The sequence below is a fragment of the Argentina silus genome (assembly GCF_951799395.1).
Source record: "Argentina silus genome assembly, chromosome: 7".
NCBI lineage: Eukaryota > Metazoa > Chordata > Actinopteri > Argentiniformes > Argentinidae > Argentina > Argentina silus.
This window is the reverse complement of record NC_139661.1, coordinates 2417501-2437931: the sequence shown is the minus strand read 5'-3', so window position 1 is coordinate 2437931 and position 20431 is coordinate 2417501. Positions and strand designations below refer to the sequence as shown.

Here is a 20431-nt window from a genome sequence, read left to right as displayed (position 1 = left end):
ACATTTCTCCAACCCCATCCCTCAGCTGTTCGCCCCAAAATGCTTCCTTGTTGTTTGAATCCCAGCCACTTTAATAACCTAACTACTGGTTTCCCATTGACATAATATGGTTCCCCAAGTGAATCCATCTATCCACTGTCACAGCTGTTACCAAGAGTTCTGGCTTTCAATGTTACAGGAGGTCTAGAGTGTGTGCTCCATAGTCAAACACTAGAGGATAGTTGGTTCAGACCCTAGTCATCATTGGGCCTTTACACTACAGGGCTGACCCGAAACCATACTATGCTTGGATATTTTCCTTACACATTGTCCAGCTCGTTTCTGTTTTCTGTTCTTGTGTCAAATTTGCATTTGGAGCTGTGCATATTCAAAGGGAAATAGTGTGGTGTCTCTAAGCTATTTGCATGTTTTGAGGACTGCCAAGGTATCCGGACCAAAGACTTATACTGCATCTGGATAGTAGACACGTATGGCATAAGGGGCAGCAGATACAGTGTGCTTACAGGGTACGACTGGGCTGCTAGATCAATAAACCAGTTTTCCCCTTCCTTAGCTAAATCTTTGGACTCCAATTTCTTCACATGGGACCAAATATTTTGAGTGAAAATGAAAATGCATGAGATATTTTAGACTATTTCTTATTCTTTTACTGTATGTAGACACACAAGTCATGGGCTATGATGACTTTCAATTAAAGGCTCTGAACTTGAATGAACTGACAAAATCACAAGCTGGCTTTATTAGGAATAAGAAAGTCCCCTAGAGGGAGCTGTAATGTTTTGACTTGTGGGCAAGTCAGCTAAAATACACGGTGCATTAAAATTCATTTTTATTTTCCGTGCCCAACAGTAGGCCTACTGTTCTAACCTATTCTAACTTGTTCACATTCAAAGTAAAAGGAAATGCGCAATCGTGAAAAGAGATGGTGAGAGGTTAAACATGATATACAGCATAACCCTACAGTAAATGCCAATAACAGTGAAAAGACAGGTCAACAAGAGCTCAACCAGTTTAGGAAAAATATTAAACAATCTGAGATAAAGCAGTGCTCATTTAAGGGTTAGGAGATATTGAGTAAATGTAAGTAAATAAGTACATTTCATTAACATGAAACCATGGGAATCATATCACTTCACAGCAATTCTTCATGACATCAATACTTTCAACTTTAGTGCATATCATACTGCAAGCTACAACAATGGCACTGATAGTGGATATCATATTGCAGGCCTACATGGCATAACTACGAGAATCACTATGAAATCATCAATATCGTTGAAGCTGCATACACTCACCGGCCACTTTATTAGGTACATCTTGCTAGTACTGGGTTGGACCCCCTTTTGTATCCCATCTGCTTCAAGGTTCGACGTGTTGTGCGTTCAGAGATGGTTTTCTGCATACCTTGGTATACGAGTGGTTATTTGAGTTACTGTTGCCTTTTTATCATCTCGAACCAGTCTGGCCATTCTCCTCTGACCTCTGGCATCAACAAGGCATGTTCGCCCAGAGAACTGCCGCTTACTGGATATTTTCTTTTTCGGACCATTCTCTGTAAACCCTAGCGATGGTTGTGCGTGAAAATCCCAGTAGATCAGCAGTTTCTGAAATACTCAGACCAGCCCGCCTGGAACCAACAACCACGCCACGTTCAAAGTTACTTAAATCACCTTTCTTCCCCATTCTGATGCTCGGTTTGAACTTCAGCAGCTCGCTTGAGCGTGTCAACATGTCTAAATCCATTGAGTTGCTGCCATGTGATTGGATGATTAGATATTTGCGTTAACTAGCAGTTGAACAGGTGTACCTAATAAAGTGGCCGGTGAGTGTATATCAAAACAATACAGCAAAACACATTTGAGAACCTATCTCCATGCCTGCTGCCAAATGCAGCATGATTTACTAATTCCTAAAAAATATTCAAGGCACTCTAGAACAAAAAACATTTGAAAAAGTAGAAATCCAAGCGGGCCTACATACCCGTTAAATTTACACAACAAATTCAGAGGTATCAAAACAACATGCTTAGAGAAGGTTGTCAAGAATATAAAAACCTTACCATACAGTCCTAAATCTTTGGTGAGCTGCAAAGCAATTTTAATATTTCACCTGCATAGCAATGGAGTCAGTTGTGGAATTGAGCTTAAGAGATGATAGTACATTTATAAAAAAACAAAACAAAAGAAAACCCATACTTGTAGAACAAATGTATCAGTGACTCGTACAAGTAGACCAATGTGAATAACAGCCAAATAACACCCAAACCCATTTGTTCTGAAGACAGTTCCAAATATATGAATGAACTCAAACACAATAACATTATTTTTCAAAACCAAAAGCAACATTGCCTTTTGAAGGGCAACCCTTGGCCATTAAGTGTCTGTGTCCTCTCATTTACATAAGAAATGATCTATTTCATAAAATATACATATAATTCAGGTGCATTTCATAATATTGATGTAAACATTATTTAAACATTATTGGCAAGTAAAATTGACAAAACTATGGTGCAATCAGCATAAATATTCAATGAATCTTTATGTGCAATGTGTATTGAACTGCTCAAATGTACCGTTGAAGGGGATTGGCTCAAAAAGTCCAACTCGGTTCAGAGAGCAGATTCTGTACTAGAGAAGAGGTGGCATGTCACGATTTGTACTTAGCCATGTCAGAACTATGCACTAAGGCATCATGATGAGATGCCTCTGTTATACTTGGGGTTGGCTAAGAGTCTGAGGCTATGGTCTGACACCATTGTAGTCTATAGTTCTGGAGTCCCTTTGAACCGTGCCTGGATCTGCTCCAAAGTCTTGCCTTTTGTCTCAGGGACGAAGATGATGGTGAAGATGACATTAAGCGCACAGAGCCCAGAGAAAAGCCAGAAGGTCCCTGCATTGGTTAGGAATGCCTAAAAGACATTTGTATGGAACATTGTAACCTTGAACAATCCCCAAAATACTTCCAATCAATAGCAGAATCAAATCAATAGAAAGCTGATTGTGTACATAATCTGGCATTAACATGAACCGCCTTTCAGAGAGGTAAGTGACTAGATGTGTTTAAAATGTTTAGATGTGCAATAAAACAACATTTAAAAAAATGTGCATTAAGTCATGTACTGTATGCATTGTGACTAAGCTGAAAATCTGCAAACCGTAGAAATGGCTTCCTCTCACATAGCAAAGCCCTCTCAATCTCCTTTTATCCCTCCCTTTCCTGACAGGATGTCCCAAAGTACAACTCACCATGAGGTCCTGGAAGGTCTTGGTGATGATGAACGCAGTGCCCCAGTTGGTGAGAACACAGGCAGCACTGGCAAATCCCCTGACTTGAGTGGGAAAAATCTCTGACATAACCAGCCAGGGGATGGGACCCCAACCCAGGGCAAATCCTACACACACACACACAAACACACACAATGTGTTTAGAAATGCATAGATTTCAAACCAGTGGCTAAAACCCCTCCACACTCAGTAAAACATAACTGGAGGTACTAATGATACAGAGACAACATCAACGCACCGGTGATGAAGAGCCCCATACTGCCGAGTGCGAGCCAGGCCAGGTCAGCCTGAGGCCCCAGGGAAAGGGGATCCAACACTAAGCTGGGCACTGTGGGGTTACTCGGATTATGGCTGGACAAGTAGAAGTAGACTCCAAAGACAGCTGTGCTGATAGACATGGCAACTCCTTGGTGGAGAAAAGGGGAGAGAGCGAGAGTGAGAGCGAGAGTGAGAGAGAAAGAGAGAAACATGTCAGTCAGATTTGAACACGACCAAGGGTCAAGCAAAGACGATGTAGGAAAGAGGGTCAATTTTGGAATAATCTGATGTCAAGCTAGACAATACTCCCCCTCTTACTTTGGTTCTGACTTGCCACAAAGGACTCTTTTCACTCACTCACCATGCCTTGTGCCTTCTAATCAGTTCACCATAGCTGATATTTAAAGAGTGGGCTACCCATTTCTTTCAAAATCTTATAAAGCCCACTTAAGAAACCTTCATGCTTCATCTTAAACCCAGTAACTTTGCCAACACATACATTTTGCTTGCGAGCAATAAGCACCTGAGATAATGAGCAGAACCTTCCTTCCGGCCCGATCCATGACCAATGCTGCTACTGCCGTGAAAACGACCTGGATCGCAGCCACGATCACTGTAGCAATGTCACTGCTCTGGAACATGAAACATAACCTCTCTTTTAATACATACAACTGCACTGACATAACCCTATTAATACAAAGTACTCTCCACTTGACAAATGTCTCCAAGGAAACATTTAAAAATGACGAAGAATCAAACTCTCTAAAGTCATTGTTGTAATTGCAGCCATCAAAATATACAGAAGCTAGCCAGAGAAATACTCTCTACCTTCAAATGGGCCTCCTCAAATATGGTCTCAGCATAGAACATGATGGCGTTGATTCCCGTGAGCTGCTGGAAGAGCATCAGCATGATGCCCACTCCCAGGGGCTTGTACACCCCAGGGTCCTTAAGGTCAGCCAGCCGTAAACTACCCCGCTGGTTAACACAAAACACACATTCATCACCAAAAACAGTATCCTACAGTACGCCCCATTAACAGGGATCAGATGTGTCAGCATGCCACTCTTTCTTATTAAGAATATCTACAGTCATGAGAAAAAATTAGGACACCCTATGAAAACCTTTGTCTTCTTCAACATATTCAAACATATGGACATTTGATATTCATTTGAACAATATTGAAAAATTGAGGTAATATAACTAAACAAATACAACTGAAACAAATTATTTAAAAAATTATTGGTAAAATGTAATTAATAGAAATGCAATCTTCTTGTGAGGAAAAAGTTAGGACACCCCTACATTTAGTTCCACTTAAAATGCCTAAAATTATAATAAAGAGCACCACATCAGGTGCAAATGATTAGAACATCGTTACAGAGGATTTTGGAGGAGCCTGTCCTATTTAAACCTCAGATATTTAGTTTGGTTTGCTCTTGATTGTTGAAGTGAGTTGCATCACCATGGCGAGATCAAAAGAGCTCTCTGAGGCCTTCAGAAGAAAAATTGTAGATGCATATGAGTCTGGGAAGGGATATAAAAAGATCTCCAAACTATTCGAAATTGGCCATTCCACTGTCCGGAAAATAATTTACAAGTGGAGAACATTTAAAACCACCACCAACATGGCCAGGTCAGGCCGCCCAAGCAAGTTCAGCCTAAGAGCTGACCGAAAGATGCTTAAAGAAGTCTCCAACAATCCCAGAATGTCATCACGAGACCTACAGGTATCTCTTGCCACAATTGATGTCAAAGTACATGCATCCACCATAAGAAAGAGACTGAACAAGTTTGCATTACATGGGAGGTGTGCAAGGAGGAAACCCCTGCTGTCAAAAAAAAACATCAGGGCAAGACTAAAGTTTGCCAGAGAACACCTAGAGAAAGACCAGAACTTCTGGAACAATGTGCTTTGGACAGATGAATCCAAAGTTGAACTATTTGGGCACAGTAAGAGTAGACATGTTTGGCGCAAAACCAAGACAGCATTTGAGAACAAGAACCTCATACCAACTGTGAAGCATGGGGGTGGAAATGTCATGGTTTGGGGCTGCTTTTCTGCAGCAGGGCCTGGTCAGCTCACCATCATAGAATCCACTATGAATTTTGTATTGTATCAGAGGGTGCTTGAGGAAAATGTGAGACCATCTGTTCGAAAGTTGAAGCTGAAGCAGATGTGGACCATGCAACATGACAATGACCCAAAACATTCCAGTAAATCTACCAAGGAATGACTCAAGAAAAATAAATTGAGAGTTCTGGAATGGTCAAGTCAAAGCCCGGATCTTAATCTTATTGAGATGCTGTGGATTGATTTGAAACTGGCTGTGCATGCAAGACACCCCTCGAACATCACACAGCTGAAAGAATTCTGCAAGGAGGAGTGGGAAAAACTTTCTCCCAATTGATGTCAGAGACCTGTAGACAGTTATAAGAAACGTCTAATTGAGGTTATTTCAGCCAAGGGGGGCAATACTAGCTATTAGGGCATAGGGTGTCCTAACTTTTTCCTCAGTAGGAATTGGCATTATTGTTAATTTATCGTTAAATAAATGATTACAAAGTTACATTGTCATAGTTTTTTGTTCAATTACATCCCCTTTATCTATAGACATTGTTAGAAAGAAGATAACATATTGATATGTCCATATTTTTAAGAGAATAACTTAATATTTTGGGGGGTGTCCTAACTTTTTCTCATGACTGTATGTCCTGCTTCTGACCTGAATATCCTCACTCAACCAGGGCTAGCTAAGGGGTCCAGCTATTTTTATTTCTTTCCCTTCCCGTATCTGAACATGACCTTACAATACATCTCTTTGTCCCTTAGATGGGACAACACCATCCATCAGTGTCACTGATAGTTCTCTCACCTGCTCGTCAGAAGTGTCCTCAATACGGGCGCACTCCCACTCGGCAGGGGCGTCTGGTCCCCTCAGGAACCGCAGTGCCTCCTCCGCCTCCCGCCTCTTCCCCTGCGACAGCAGGAACCTGGGGGTCTCCGGCATGAAGCACATGAAGACCATCATCAGGGCGGGGGGGAGTGAGCAGCAAATTGCCAACCAGCGCCAGTCCAGAAATAGCCCTGGAGGGGGGGGGGGGGGCAGAGTAGGACAAAGTAGGGAGAATATTACAGCACAACAGCCCTAGGTACACTAGCACACCTACAACAATGGTGCAAAGAGCAACCTCTCTGCTTTACAGCATTCCTGGGCAATGGCCATTCCCTGCATCATAAGACTACCTAGCCTGCAATAGTACTGAAGCCTCTATTGAGCAAAGTTAATGGAGAAACACGCATGGCATGTTGGTAACTAGATTAGACATAGCAGTGGTTTGTGCGGCCAGCACAAATGAGAGAGTTGTCTCAGTTAGAAGGGAGGAGTTTTGATCATGCCGGGTGATGATCACATCACATGATCATCAAGGTTTGGTTGACCATAGGAAAACTCAATTCGGGACCTTGTCTTTGATCGTGTGGGTCAAGAGCCAAAGTCTGAATCAGCAAACCATACATGCAACTGAAGGGACTGCTTCTACCACCTGACTGCAATGGTTGTTGTCATAAAGTTGTGTAGTGCTGAAAAACCCTCAATGAGCCATGAAAAGTAAGCCATGAAATTCAATCTCATAAAGTTGCAACACACAAAATCCCAAATGTTATTAACAAATTGACAGCTACTACACAGTACCTGCTATATATGCTCCCATGATTCCTGTGACCACCATGAGTTGAACACAGGAGCCTATTGTTCCACGGACTCTCTCATGTGCCATCTCTGCGATATACAGCTAAGAAAAATAGGATTGAGAGGGTAAAACAGTCAGCAGTCACAAAGAGAGCCAGGACAGCAGGATAGATATTGGAGGCTAAACATTTGATACACGTATGATAAGTAGCCTATGTGGGGAATAGAAAAAACATAAGATTTGATGCACAGGAGGACACTGTAACATCTTTACCAGAGGATGTCTAATACAATAGTACTTACTGGGACCACAAGTGATGTGACCCCACTTGCCAGGCCAGTGAGTACCCTCCCAAGGTACAGCATCCACACATTCTGAGCAGCAATGATGATAGTAAAACCAAAGATGAAAGGTATAGAACAGAACATAAGACTCAGCTTCCTCCCGGCCTTGTCTACCATCCAACCACCCAGGAGACCTCCTACAGCCGCTCCTATTGTTACAATAGACTGCAAAACAAAGAAGAAAGAAAGTTACATTTTGGAGGAACTACAATCAATTTCATCAACAAACCATGATAGCAAGAATAACATCATACCCCAAACCACGAGGCCTGGTCAGCGTCCAGTCGTATGCGTGGGTCAGTGATTTTGCTTAGCTCTGGGATGGCAGGAGAACTGTACCCCAACACAAAGCCAAAACTCAGGGGACCCAAAACAGCTGCAAATGTGGCCAGGTACAACTTCCCATTCTTCACTTTACTGTTGAAAGACAGAAAGACAGGGTCAAAAGTCAAGGTCTCTGGCAAAAACTCTATCTTTATCTATAAGCCAGTGTCAACAGTGAAACACAGTATTTCAAAGCAGAAAGAGAACACACAACAAATGGGAGGCAGACTAGAAAATGGGAACACAGGCAGCACTGGTAGAACATCCAGTGATAGAAAGTGTCGAGAAAATCAACTTGTGTATTAACAATAATAAGAAGGCTTCATATGTGGATAAATGACATGACATAACGAGTGTAACACTTCTCTTGCACAATACACATAATGTTTACTAATAAACACAAACTCACTCAAGGTATGTCTCCTGCTCAGACCTCACTCCAGTGTCTTCCTCACCATCTTCTGTATCCAGCAATCGTCTAGTCTCATTTTGGATCTCCATGTTCAGTCCTCCTGTTCGCAGTTACTTGACAAACAGAGGACCATGTCAATGACCATGAATGAATCGAGCCCGCCTGACAGCCAGCGATAGAAGCTCGTACGAAAACAAAAGCTTGCGGGATAACAAGAACTCCCAACAAACTTTCAACTCAACTCAAGTCAATTGTAGGAGCGAATATGTTACAATTCGCTGTATCCTAGACAGTCAAAGCAGCATATTTCTGTGTTCAATGTTGCTCACTGGCCACATTAGCCTTGTCAACATTTTGGTCAGATGTATTCATAGCTGTCAGCTGATTTGCGTGCTAGTTATGATTTCCTGATTCGTTTTTCAAAGTAAAAGTCTTTTGAGTGCGTTCCATGCATAACTTCTGTGCATGCCTGCGCAGATTATATCTTGTGTAGTGTATTGCAGGAATCGGGATCTTGTAATCAGAGATGGCCTGTTGTTTTGAATCAGATTTCTGCATGGTGATAATGGGGGGGAGGGGTTAATTGGGGTTGTTAATTGTATAAATGTGGAAAAATATGCGTGTAAATGGGCGTGGCTATCGTTCCCTTGGTTACATCGCATCAACTCAACACTGAAAAACTTTTTGCACAACCAGCCAGCCCTCTTAATTTACATGGAAATACATGTGTAGTTGTCTAGCTTGTAATTATTGTAATGTGAACGTGAATATGATGAGGACTAAAATAGTTCATGCCCTCGAGTTATCTTTAGCTCGCTAGGCTGAGAAGCAGCAGCAAGCATGAATATTCCTGTGAGGATGGACGACCAGCAAAAGGTCAGCTACATTCCACGTTGTCGCTGTTTTCACACACCTGATATATGTGTATATACACTCACTGACCACTTTATTAGGAACACTATACTAATACTGGGTAGGGCCTCCCTTTGCTCTCAAAACAGCTTCAATTCTTCGTGGCATTGTTTCCTCAAGAAACATTTCTTTGAGATTCTGGTCCATGATGACATAATTGCATCACGCAATTCCTGCAGATTCCTGCAGATTTTTCTGGTGCAAGCTGTGAATCTCCCGTTCTACCACATCCACATAACTAAAGGTGTTCTATTGGATTCAGATCCGGTGACTGGGAAGGCCACTGAGCACCACTGAACTCATTGTCATGTTCATGAAACCAGTTTGAGACGACTTTTGCTATGTGACATGGTGCATTATCATGCTGGAAGTAGCCATTAGAAGATGGGTCAATTGTGGCCATGAAGGGATGCACATGGTCAGCAACAATACTCAAATAGGCTGTGGCATTCAAGCGATGATTGATTGGTATTGACAGGCCCAAAGTGTGCCAAGAAAACATTCCCCACACCATTAGACCACCTCCACCATGAGAAGGTGTACAGGTGTTCCTAATAAAGTGTTCGATGAGTGTGTGTGTATATATATATATATATATATATATATATATGTATGTGTGTGTGTGTGTGTGTGTGTGTGTGTATGTATATATATATATATATATATATATATATATATACATACACACACACACACACACACACACACACACACACATTTCTACGACCCTACAACAAACTGTAGCTGTAACCACAGATGTTGCATCTTGAAAGAGGCTTTGCTATAAGTTATAATAAATGTTCTGTTGAAGTTCCACCTAGCAGACGACCGGGCTTTGTTCCCCACCGCCGTAACGGAGGAAGAGCTGGTGGAGGCTCGGCGGAAACGTGTCCTCAGTCAGATGTTTGGCTCCAGCAGCATCTTCTTGTCACCAGGGGTGAAACGGGACCGACCGGATCTGCGAGCTGATCTCATAATTACAAACAAGGCTTTTGAACAGTGAGTCTGATAATAACTCCTCTTTAGTGTTTTTCATTACCATAATATGACATATGGCAATGTGTTTTAGAACTGAAAACAGAAATCTCTTGAGAGGAGTTTGCAATGCAATTTATAGAGTCATGATCATCTTACAGCTATGCAAATGGAGAAGAGGCAATGACCGACTCACAGTTTGAAAAGGCTGTGACTTGCTTCTCCAAAGCCATCAATCTTCAGCCAAAACAGGTACAGAGTAAAGCCTACATTGACAGTCATTTTTAGATGACTGTGATTGTCTTCTGGTGGACCAGCAGATACTTGTCTTGAAAGAGAGTACAGAAGTGTGTCAAATGATTGACTGAAATGTTGATGTTATTATCCCTGCTGGTGAGGTCAGAGATTACCATGTGTTCCTGTGTTCCAGACACAGCTGTATGTGAGCCAGGCAGAGGCATACCTACAGATGTGTGACTTCCAGTCTGCAGCCGTCAGTTACAGATATGCTTGTCTCCTGGAGCCTGAGGCTAAGGCCTTCCACAGCCGCCTGGCCTTCATCTATTACCTCCAGGTAAGGTTGAAGTTGAAGTTTTGTTTATTTGTCATTACATTGAATACTAGTACACACATGAAAAAAACCGAAAAGCCTTGGGCAGAGCAGCTCTCAACATCCACAACAACAACAATAGAATGTAATAAAAACAATTTTACCACAATTTAAGTAATAATAAAAACAATAATAATATAAATGAATGTAGCAGCAGGAATTATTATTAGCAGCAGTGCAATGTCAGTGGTGAGTGTAAAGTGCAGAGTGCAATGACACTGGTGGGTGTCACTGAACAGGAGGGGGGGTGGGGGTATAGTCAGTTGGGGGGGGGGACACACAGTCTGATCATGTTGGTATGATCATTGATTGATTTAATTGATTGGTTTTATATAGCGCTCTTGTAGACACCCAAAGTGCTTTACTCTGTATAGGGAGGATAGCCTTCAACACAGTGAATCAAGCCTATTGCACAATTGCATTCACTTGAAAAGGTATGGAGCCCTGTCTTTACAAAGTGTTGTTTCTGTTCCTGTTCATTGTCTTTTACTGTTCCATTTACAAAGTGTTGTTTCAGTATCTGTTTCCTGTCTTTTACAAAGTGTTCTAAGTGAATTTTCTCCAATCGCCATTTTGACCACAGGGCCAGTGTTTGTATGACCAGGGGATGTTCCTGGATGCACTGGAGTCTTTCGCCAAAGCTATAGAGCTAAAGCCTCACTGCAAATCGTATCATATGCGAAGGTATGTGCGTGATCTTAGATGACTTGAAAATGATGCCACTGATCAATTGAAATTCAGCAGATACTCACTGGGTAACCAACAAAAGACAAATATGTGTTTTTACACATTTTGGCAATGCAAATGTTATCTGCCTTGGGCCTTCATGAGAGATTCTTTGACTCCCAAGACCACCACCACCACCACCACCAGCTCCATAGACAGGCTCCTTGCATAGCCAGCAGGTGGTACTAGTGATCTATGAGTGTACTTATATCTACAACGTTTGATGCTGCTGCAGTTTTGCGTGCCTGACGGCGCTGGGGCGCTACAGTGACTGTCTCCAGCTGGTCAGTCAGTGGCTGGACGCTGACTCCCAGACGGCAGATCTGTTCACCCTGAGAGCTCGGCTCTACCAGCAGCTCAAGCAGGTCAGAAAAATGGACTATATGGCCATACTAGAAAGTAGGGTTGGGCAGGTATACGGTATTACCGGGTGAATAAAGGGTTTAAGTTTATACCGGTTTGTTTCTGTCAATACTGTCCATACCGTCTCCACCTCTATTTTGTCATTATTATTATTACCCACCAACATTTGTTTCATAAACATTGTTCAAATTAAACTTTCACACAAGCATCACAAGGCATGATCAATAAATTGTTTGAGGCCAAGGGGTGGAGGAGGTCATGAACCTGACTTTTGGACTGGTAACGATGGCCAGAGAGAGAAACTATTTTCCCTTCGAGTCATATTGAAAGTGCTTAAAGGTATTACCGTTATACCGGGGTATTTTGGAGGGAAGGTATACCGGTTTGAGAATTCTACTACAGGCCCAAGCCTACTAGAAAGGACAGAGATATGCTGTGCTTTCTAACCTCAAATTCAATTTGAACTTCTAACCCTAACTTTAACCCAAATCCTTGACTCAGAACAAATAGTGACTTTCTCAACAGCGTTGACGACCATCATCACTTTATGCCCGTTCAACCACTTTATGCCTGTTCGACCACTTTATGCCCGTTCAACCACTATAAACATTCTCAGTGATTGTAATCACAATAACGGCTACATTTCTCTGCAGGCAACGCTGTGCTATCATGATGTGAAGTCAGCCCTGTCTCTGAACCCAGAGAGTCCGGAGGCGCGGGGCCTGCTGGGTCAGCTGGAGGAGGCCAGTGAGAGGGCCAAGCAGCTGGCCGTGAGCAGGGCACTGGCAGGCGAGCTCCCAGAGGCTCTGTCCAAGATCAACACTGCCCTGCAGTACTGCCCTGAGAGGGGGCAGGACTACCTCTTCAGGTGATTGTATCGTATAGCTTACCATGTATCTTACCTCTATTGATTCAGATGCTGTATGCCATGGAGGTTGATTAGGCCTGTGTTTTAGCTGATATACAGTACAGTATGCCGCCTGGTTGACTACCTGTCAGACGACTCTCCTCTACCAATGAATAGATGCATTTAATGAATAGGTACATCAGCCCAATTACGGTGACCCATGAAAGCACACCCACAGAATTCTAATTCAAATCATCCAATCCTGCCATCAGATGACTATCGCAAACTAATGAGGAGTTTGGATGAGCGCCCTGACAGTTTTTGCTTGTTATGAGCTCAATTGACTAGTATGTGACTGGGCTGTATGTGCACCGTCAGGGGGATTCTGTACCGCCGGCTGAAAGACTTCACTGCTGCCATAGAAGACCTGGTCCTGGCTGTGGAGCTGAGTGAGGCTGGAGGGCAGGGGCAGAGCAGAGACAGCCAGGAGGATGTGATGAGGACGCTGCAGGAGGATGCTCAGGCCCAGCTGGTGCTCACCTACAACGACTTTGCCGTCCAGTGCTTCTCCCGCCGCTTCTACGCCGAGGCGACCACGCTGCTCACCAAGGCCATACAGGAACAGAAAGAGGAGAGCGGGCTCTACATCAACAGAGGAGGTGAGAGGAGGGATAGGGAGGTATGTTTGAGGGGGCAGGAGGAAGGGGAGCGAGGGAGGGAGGGGAGTTTGGTTTAGGTGAGGTGAGGTCGTAGGCCAGATGTTTCCTTTTTTTGTTCCCTCTTCCTTTTATGTTAAATAGCCTCACAGCGATACAGGTGCTAACTCAGGCTCTATATGTGAAATGACAAGAGTGTGTGAAATGTTATATCGATGGAGGGCAGTAGTGGCTAGAGATCAAAGAGCGGTAGACGGGGTCATTGAAGTGACTGGAGATGCGATTTCACCTCGTAGACCTATAACTCATCAATGCATAAAGCCAGAGTTTGTATCCATTACCATCGGCCATCAAACTTCTCCCAATGTAAGAAGGGCGTCTGATGCCTGACCGTAGCAGTGATGGTTGTGGGTTGTGCAGACTGTTTCTTCAAGCAGGGCGAGTGGGAGTTTGCCCTGGCGGACTACCAGCAGGCAGAGGAGATGACTCCTGATGACCAGGCCATCTGGGTCCGTCTGGCCGTCATCAACAGTACCCTGGGCAACCACAGCTACCAGGACCGGTCAGTCTCAGTCAGACTCCATACAGACAGACAGGGAGGCAGACAGACAGACATATCTAGGACTGTTTACCCCAACTCACCTCTGTGTTTTCTTATTCAGTGTAGCATGTCTAGAATGGGCAGAAAACTGTGCTACAGGTGCAAACATTCCATCTCACAGGAATAACCGTATTAGGAACACTGTGACTGTGGGAACACTCCTTAGCCAGCATACAGGATCAGGAACAACGATAGGGTCCATGTACCTCTCCTAGCTTGCTACATTGCTGCTTTTTTATCGTCATCATCATAGAAAGTACCAAGAGGCAGCTAACAAGTTCTCTGTGGCCATCAAGTACAACCCTGGAGTGAGTCAGTATTATGAGAACAGAGCCCAAGCCCGTCGCAAAGTGCCCGATGTGGAGGGGGCCAAGCAGGATGCCATCACTACCCTCATCCTAGACCCCAGTAATGATCAGGTAGGCCCTTTTAATGCCTCCTCTCTCACACTGCCATTCTACCCATAGTGTCAACCTGAGTGTGTAAAAAAAACACTGTTGGTCAGATAGTATAAACGTATACACTTCTCAACTTTGATAAGCTGTTACACCAATGCAAAGATCTCACTTCTTCTTTCCAGTGCTGATTTGTAAACAAAAAAAATCACCACAAAATGTTTTGTTTTATCGTAGTGTTTTATGCTTTCTTTTATCCAAGCCTTTTCAACTGCAATAATAAGACAAACCGGTGCAGAACGTTGAACCAGTGAGTGACTGCTGAGTCTCTGTCTGTGTAGATGGTCCCTCTGCTACTGAGTTTGTTCCCAGGCTGCTTCATGTCTGATGTGATGTCCAGTGAGACGGCCAGGATGGTCAGAGCCCAGCTGATGGACAGCATCGAGGCCTGCAAACACTCCGCCTCCGCTGAGCTAAGGTTAGCAGGTAGCAGTTAGCAGTTACTCACTGGAACGGCAAAATAAATTGGTCAAAGTGGAGGTTACACCTACACAGAGGAAGCATCCTGCCGGACCCAAAATAGTGAGACTAACCTTGATAAATATAGATGATTTATTTTCAATGAAAATTGAAAAAATGGTGGAAAAAGGAAAAAATGGTTCATTTCAAAATGAAATCTGTTTCCCCCAGGCTCTGTAGTGGCCTTGACATGATGGCCTTAAAACAGGACACAGACAGCCAGTCGGACAGCCAATCAGAGGACCCGTCTGACCCAGGGGAGGAGCTTAAACCCTGCGTGGCCCAGCGGGAGCTGTACAAGGAGATTGCTCGGGGCAACCAGCAGGTACGAGACCAGGATGACCGTCATCAGACACCGGGACAGCCACAGCCACCCTCCAGTGCAGCTGCTCAATAAAGCCATTTAGCTCCGACTTCTCTCTTTCCATACCCTTATTCATGAGGTCCCATAAAACGCTCCCTCATGCTTCCCACTCACCATTGATCACGGTTGTTTAGTTTGTTCCTCCACCCGTTGAGGGTGGGTGTGCCCTCTCATTCTGACCCGAGGTGCACTTCCTGTGTTGGCTGTGCCAGGTGAAGCGAGCAGTGCGATTGGCCCTCCAGCGGCGGCAGCCTCTACGGTACGACGGGCCACGTCTGGTCCCCGCCCGTGCAGCGGAACAGGATCAGTCTGCCCTGGGCTCTGAGGAGAGGCCCTACCACTGGAGGAAGTTTGGGGGGTTGGGAGTGAATTCCACATGAGCATTGACACAGGGCTTTTACTTTTAGAAGGGCATGGTTGAAGTGTCGTTCCACTGGTCCACTCTGTCAAGACAGCACTCCCAGTAGAGGGAGTCTGTGGGACTGTAGTAGCTCGAGGTGGTACAATGGTACAGTGTTGCTCTCACATCCAACAGGTGTCAGTAGAGACACAATTTTCCTTAGACGTATGTCAATATATAGTCAATAATAGTATGTCAATTTGAGGGGTACCTTATCGAAATTCAATATTGATTATCCTGATCCATTAGCCTTGAGAATAAAGGCACAAAATACTGGACAGGCGTTTCTTATGGGGATTTGCCTTATATTATAGGAATCTTTGCAATGGGACAAGCGAAGAATGTAAGTTCATGGGGGAGGATGGGTTGTTAGGTGGAGGCAATTCAATGACATGTCAGCTACTGTAGATGGCTTGATAGTGTAGGAATGTTCTGGAAGAGTAACATGCTTGTGCCATTGGCCGTTATTAATATAGATATGTTATATAGATCGATTGAATAGACAATTTAGCTTGTAAATATAGAATGACAATGTATATAGTATGCCATTACGAATAAATACATATTGAGATAAATGTATTGAGTTCATATTCATTGTGCATATTCAATTTGTGAGTAGTGCACATTGGGAAGTGACAGAGTAGAGATTTGGGCTGTGGACGCAGATAAAAAAGAAGTAAATACCGTACAGAAGACTGAGTGTAGACAGAGAGATAGTTTGGTAGAGTGTAGGGTTGTTTTGAGTGAGGCAGCTGCCCCTCCCTGTATTGACAGCAGCTGTAGTAACAGCTGATAGAGAGAGAGAGAGGATTATGACGCTCACTGTAGAAAACACCCCAGTAGCAACTGATGACCTGGACTTGCACTCCATACCACCTACTGCACTGCTTAATTACAACACATACTGAATTACACTGTGCAGTACTTCATTTGTATAAATGTGTGACTGGAATGAATACATATTTGTATGTGTGCCAAGTCTCCATAAGCTCTCCTTTGCCTATATAAGACTTTATTGAGTGCAGTTGCATAGACAGAGAATGGAATATTGGAGAAGGTACTCTCTCAGTGGTATAGGAGGTGGGATCTTTTCTGATTGTACAGTGTTATTGTATTTAAACACCCCTTGGTATGTAGGTGCAGACGACCACAGAGACCATAGTCAGACTGTTGTCAATCACCAGTTATTGTGTTGACATTGTCGCTCCATTTGGAGAGCCCCACCGCACAATGTGTCTCAGTGGGGATGGGGCTTGGTTCAGCTCCCTCAGACAGTGTGTGTGGGCCGCAGCCCCTGAACAAAGTGGTCTGGGACAGACAGTGGTCGTAAAGGAGCTGAAAAGTGTTTCACACCCGCGTAATAAAAGTTTCAGGTTACCGTCCTGTCAGGAATGGGAAATGCAGCCAGGAGGGCCAGTGGCCGCCAGGTTCTACCCCAGACAAAAACACCTTTCTCTGGGCACAGGAGCTGGCGGCTTGGACCCCAGTCAAAAAAATCTTTGTGGATGGGAGTTTCATTCACGTTTGGTTGGAGACTGTTTTGTCTAAGACATGCAGAACACGTTTGTAATCTTTGGGTAGTGTTCGGAGCAGGTGACGTGCAGCGAACGCACACCGCTGGTCCTCAAAATGAAAATTGGATTCTTGCAATTTTATGGTGAGCAGGGCTGGAAGTGGATTAGTGCTGTTTGACTTAAGTATGTGCCAGTCATGGTGTGTCAATGGTTCTGTAAAAGGAATGTGTCTGATGAAAATTACCTCGATAGTTCTTTAACAGTAACAGAACTTTGTCACTGTCTCCTGAAGTCCACCTTAAAACAAGGATGCATACAGATAAAATGATGACAAATAAAACATTTTCTTTTTTTAATAATCATTTGTAAAAAAGATAACATGACAATGAAACCATCCCGATTAAATAAAACCCTTCCCATGGCAATAAATAAACATTATATACATTATCTTGTTAATAACCAAAACGGTTAAATAGAGCGAGAGGCGAACTAGTAGGGAGCATAGTCAAAGTTGCTTGGTCAGTGCTCTGGAATAAACACACATATCTACACCTGCTCCTGCAGAACCTTATAAAAGCCCTGCAATGGCTTTACAGCCCAGCGTCTGGACTGGAATCTGCTGCACTCAAAAAGTCTGATGCACCAGATGACATGTTTGGCACCACAGGGATATATAAAGAGAGTAAAATGTGCTTTTACAATCTTGTAATTTTCATAAGCGAATTTAACTGCATAGTTCCTTTCTCTGAGAGAAGCAGACGAAAGGTCCCTCCTGAGAAACGTTTGAAAGACAATTTATTCATCTTGGAGAGATAAAATGTCTGCCGGTTTGTGCTACTCACACATTTTTCCAGTCAGTTTACTGGCTTGACTCAGTAACCGTCTCTCTGTGTGTTGAGGTAGTGCGCTGCTGTCCTGTTTTCTACACAGGCTGAGGGGGCAACAGCCATGTTCTTGGGGGTCCTTGAGGACACAAGGGCAAGACTTTGCAAATGATGCCTGTGTCCCTGTATGACATCTCTCTGTGTTTCTCTCTCTCTGTACATCACTCACTCAGAGCAACATAAAACATCAAACGTTTGGCGGTCCTGTGAGTTCACTTCCATCCGTTCAGCTCTTTGAGCTTGCTGATGTCCAGCCCTTTGTGAACAGGCGTCGTCGGGGGGTTGTACAGGGGGAGGGTGGGGGTGCTGCAGGCCCGTATCCATGGCCGCTCAGTGGGAACGGTCCAAATGGTCTTAGACGCTTTCTTCGGTGTCTTCTTCTTGGTCTTATCCTTCACAGTTCCAGGTGAGATCGTCTGATAGTGAATGAGAGAGTGAATAAAGTTAAGTCGGAGTATGGAGATATGTCTGATATGAGAAACAATGAATGTTTTGGTTGAAAGAAATAGTACAGTACAGTATGTGTTCCGTCTTAATGGCAATACAGCAACCTGTTATACAATATGTTTGTTTAAGGGCATGGCAACTTGAATACAAGTACCCCTATAGTTCCTGTTGTCGCTTTATAATCAATATTATCTGTTGAGGGCGCAGTCTAACCGCTTAGCTGTCATTCTATTTCCTGTCTACTTGTATGCAATATATTTACAGCACTTCAACCCTGTGAGGGTTGACCACCTCTCCTGCCTTGTTGAGGTAAAAAAAGGGTTTCCTACACAGCAGCAGAGGGTCCAGCAGCTTAGCTTGGCGGCGCTCCCCGTCCCTGCATAGCGGTTCTTCTTGGGCAGCAGCAGCACAAAGGACACAGCCAGAGACAGGTGGTAGAAACTGTGGACATAGGCGTAGTCCCACTCCTGCAAGGGTATCACAGATACAACGTTAGCATTAGTTTGCATCCTTCAGTTGCTTTTTTATGATGATGTAGCAGGACTGTGCAGTACGGGTTGAAAGAGATGGAGATGTGTGTGTACCTCAAAGTAGAATCGGAGCATCAGAGCCAGGGCACCAAAGCAGCATCCTGGTCCCACCTGTTGAGTGTATACGCTCTTCTCTGGGTAGAGGCCTCTATTCTCCTTCATTTTCTGTAACTGAAATATGATACGCAAATGGGTTTAAAAAAATGTTTTAACGCAAAAGGTTCAGTTGAAGAGATATTCAGTGCGAAGCAGCTGGGCCATTCTGTATACATTTAGGGACTTGAGATATTCAGAGTCTGACAAACATTCATGTAAGTTGGCCTCACACACCCATTTGACAGTGATCATCAGCACGGCAGTCCCAATGGGTCCGCCATAGATCCCGTAGCCCCAGCGATCCTGGTAGATCCTCACAGCAGTGGTCAAAACCCCAAACATGGTCAGAGTTGATCGCTTTGGCTCATCAAAATCTCCTAAAGCTAGTATAAATGAAGAGAAAGGGTGTAAGTGTGTGTCTACAAGAGAGAGAAATAGTGTGTGTGTGTGTGTGTGTGTGTGTGTGTGTGTGTGTGTGTATGTCTATGTGTCTGTGTGAGAGAAAGAGAGAGCGTGTTTGAGCATGCAGTATGTGAGAGACAGACACAGCACATGCTTTCAACAACTGTTCCTTGATACTGAATGCAGATCTCACTGCCTCTGAACATACTGAGAACATCGGCCATTTTCACTGTCATGGTAGAGCATGTTATTTACACTCACCTATCAGTGTGACCCACATAGAGAGAGCTGTGCCGTACACAGTGAAGTACTCCAGGATCTCATACTTCATGAAACACAGGATGGAGAGGCCAGGCCCATCACACGCATGGTAAATCTAGGATTAAACACATCCTGTGAGTTTCAAGTACAACGGTATTGCTATAGGTGTGATTATTTTTTTTATTTTTTTTTAAACAATCCCTGAACACCAACCTGAATGGTAGGTTAAACATGGTGCATGCACAACGAAAAAAAAAGAAAAGAAAAAAAAAGTAGCGACCAACATTTGGGCTCATAACATCATCATCATATCTATGACAATGAATCCCGTTGTGGCACATGACAGATGGAACTATGTACTATCATCTTCATTCCTGTACCATCTCTCAAGCAAACATGCAAAAGTCCCAAGTCACAAGCAGTCTCTTCCACATACGGTATATCATCGCGCCCGGATCGTGGTTCCTTACCGCGGTGAAGAACGTGGTGAAGAAGTAGACCATGGCCTCCATGTGGAAGCCTCTCTTGGTGGCCACACTGGCCACGGGTAGGAACACCAGGCTGCTCACGGTGGGCAGCAGCATCTTGGCAATAAAGGCACCCATGGTGGCTAA

At 43.8% G+C, this 20431-nt stretch overlaps 3 protein-coding genes across 3 annotated transcripts; 1 reads left to right on the top strand and 2 right to left on the bottom strand.

Moving 5' to 3' along the window:
- Window positions 1-711: 711 nt before the first annotated feature.
- On the bottom strand, window positions 712-8664 carry slc2a8 (solute carrier family 2 member 8). Its single transcript, XM_083673135.1, has 10 exons — window positions 8313-8664; window positions 7834-7996; window positions 7538-7744; window positions 7238-7337; window positions 6419-6630; window positions 4371-4520; window positions 4066-4174; window positions 3523-3690; window positions 3246-3391; window positions 712-2908 (listed from the first exon to the last, which is right to left on the bottom strand). The coding sequence occupies exons 1-10, from the start codon at window positions 8402-8404 to the stop codon at window positions 2762-2764; spliced, it is 1494 nt and encodes a 497-aa protein (XP_083529261.1). The 5' UTR covers window positions 8405-8664; the 3' UTR covers window positions 712-2761.
- Window positions 8665-9155: 491 nt separating this feature from the next.
- Window positions 9156-15663, top strand: LOC310806949 (tetratricopeptide repeat protein 16-like; the record flags this gene model as incomplete). The annotated part of the gene is made up of 13 exons (XM_083673229.1): window positions 9156-9191; window positions 10039-10226; window positions 10364-10454; window positions 10633-10776; window positions 11396-11496; window positions 11774-11903; window positions 12555-12769; window positions 13127-13407; window positions 13825-13966; window positions 14259-14424; window positions 14742-14878; window positions 15100-15244; window positions 15496-15663. The coding sequence occupies 13 exons, from the start codon at window positions 9156-9158 to the stop codon at window positions 15661-15663; spliced, it is 1944 nt and encodes a 647-aa protein (XP_083529355.1).
- A 2630-nt stretch (window positions 15664-18293) lies between these two features.
- mymk (myomaker, myoblast fusion factor) lies at window positions 18294-20422 on the bottom strand (the record flags this gene model as incomplete). The annotated part of the gene is made up of 6 exons (XM_083672903.1): window positions 18294-18497; window positions 18858-18995; window positions 19113-19229; window positions 19389-19537; window positions 19818-19932; window positions 20288-20422. 6 exons carry the CDS (start codon window positions 20420-20422, stop codon window positions 18294-18296), a joined length of 858 nt encoding a protein of 285 aa, XP_083529029.1.
- Between the last annotated feature and the right edge of the window lie 9 nt (window positions 20423-20431).

Bases quoted from the DNA above. Each gene is read 5' to 3' on its own strand.
- slc2a8 (XM_083673135.1), bottom strand. From the start codon at position 8,404: ATGGAGATCCAAAATGAGACTAGACGATTGCTGGATACAGAAGATGGT. The intron at 7,745-7,833 runs GTATGATGTTAT...TTTGTTTTGCAG, and splicing joins ACCAGGCCTCGTGGTTTGGG to TCTATTGTAACAATAGGAGC. The intron at 4,521-6,418 runs GTGAGAGAACTA...TGTGTTAACCAG, and splicing joins AGGACACTTCTGACGAGCAG to CGGGGTAGTTTACGGCTGGC.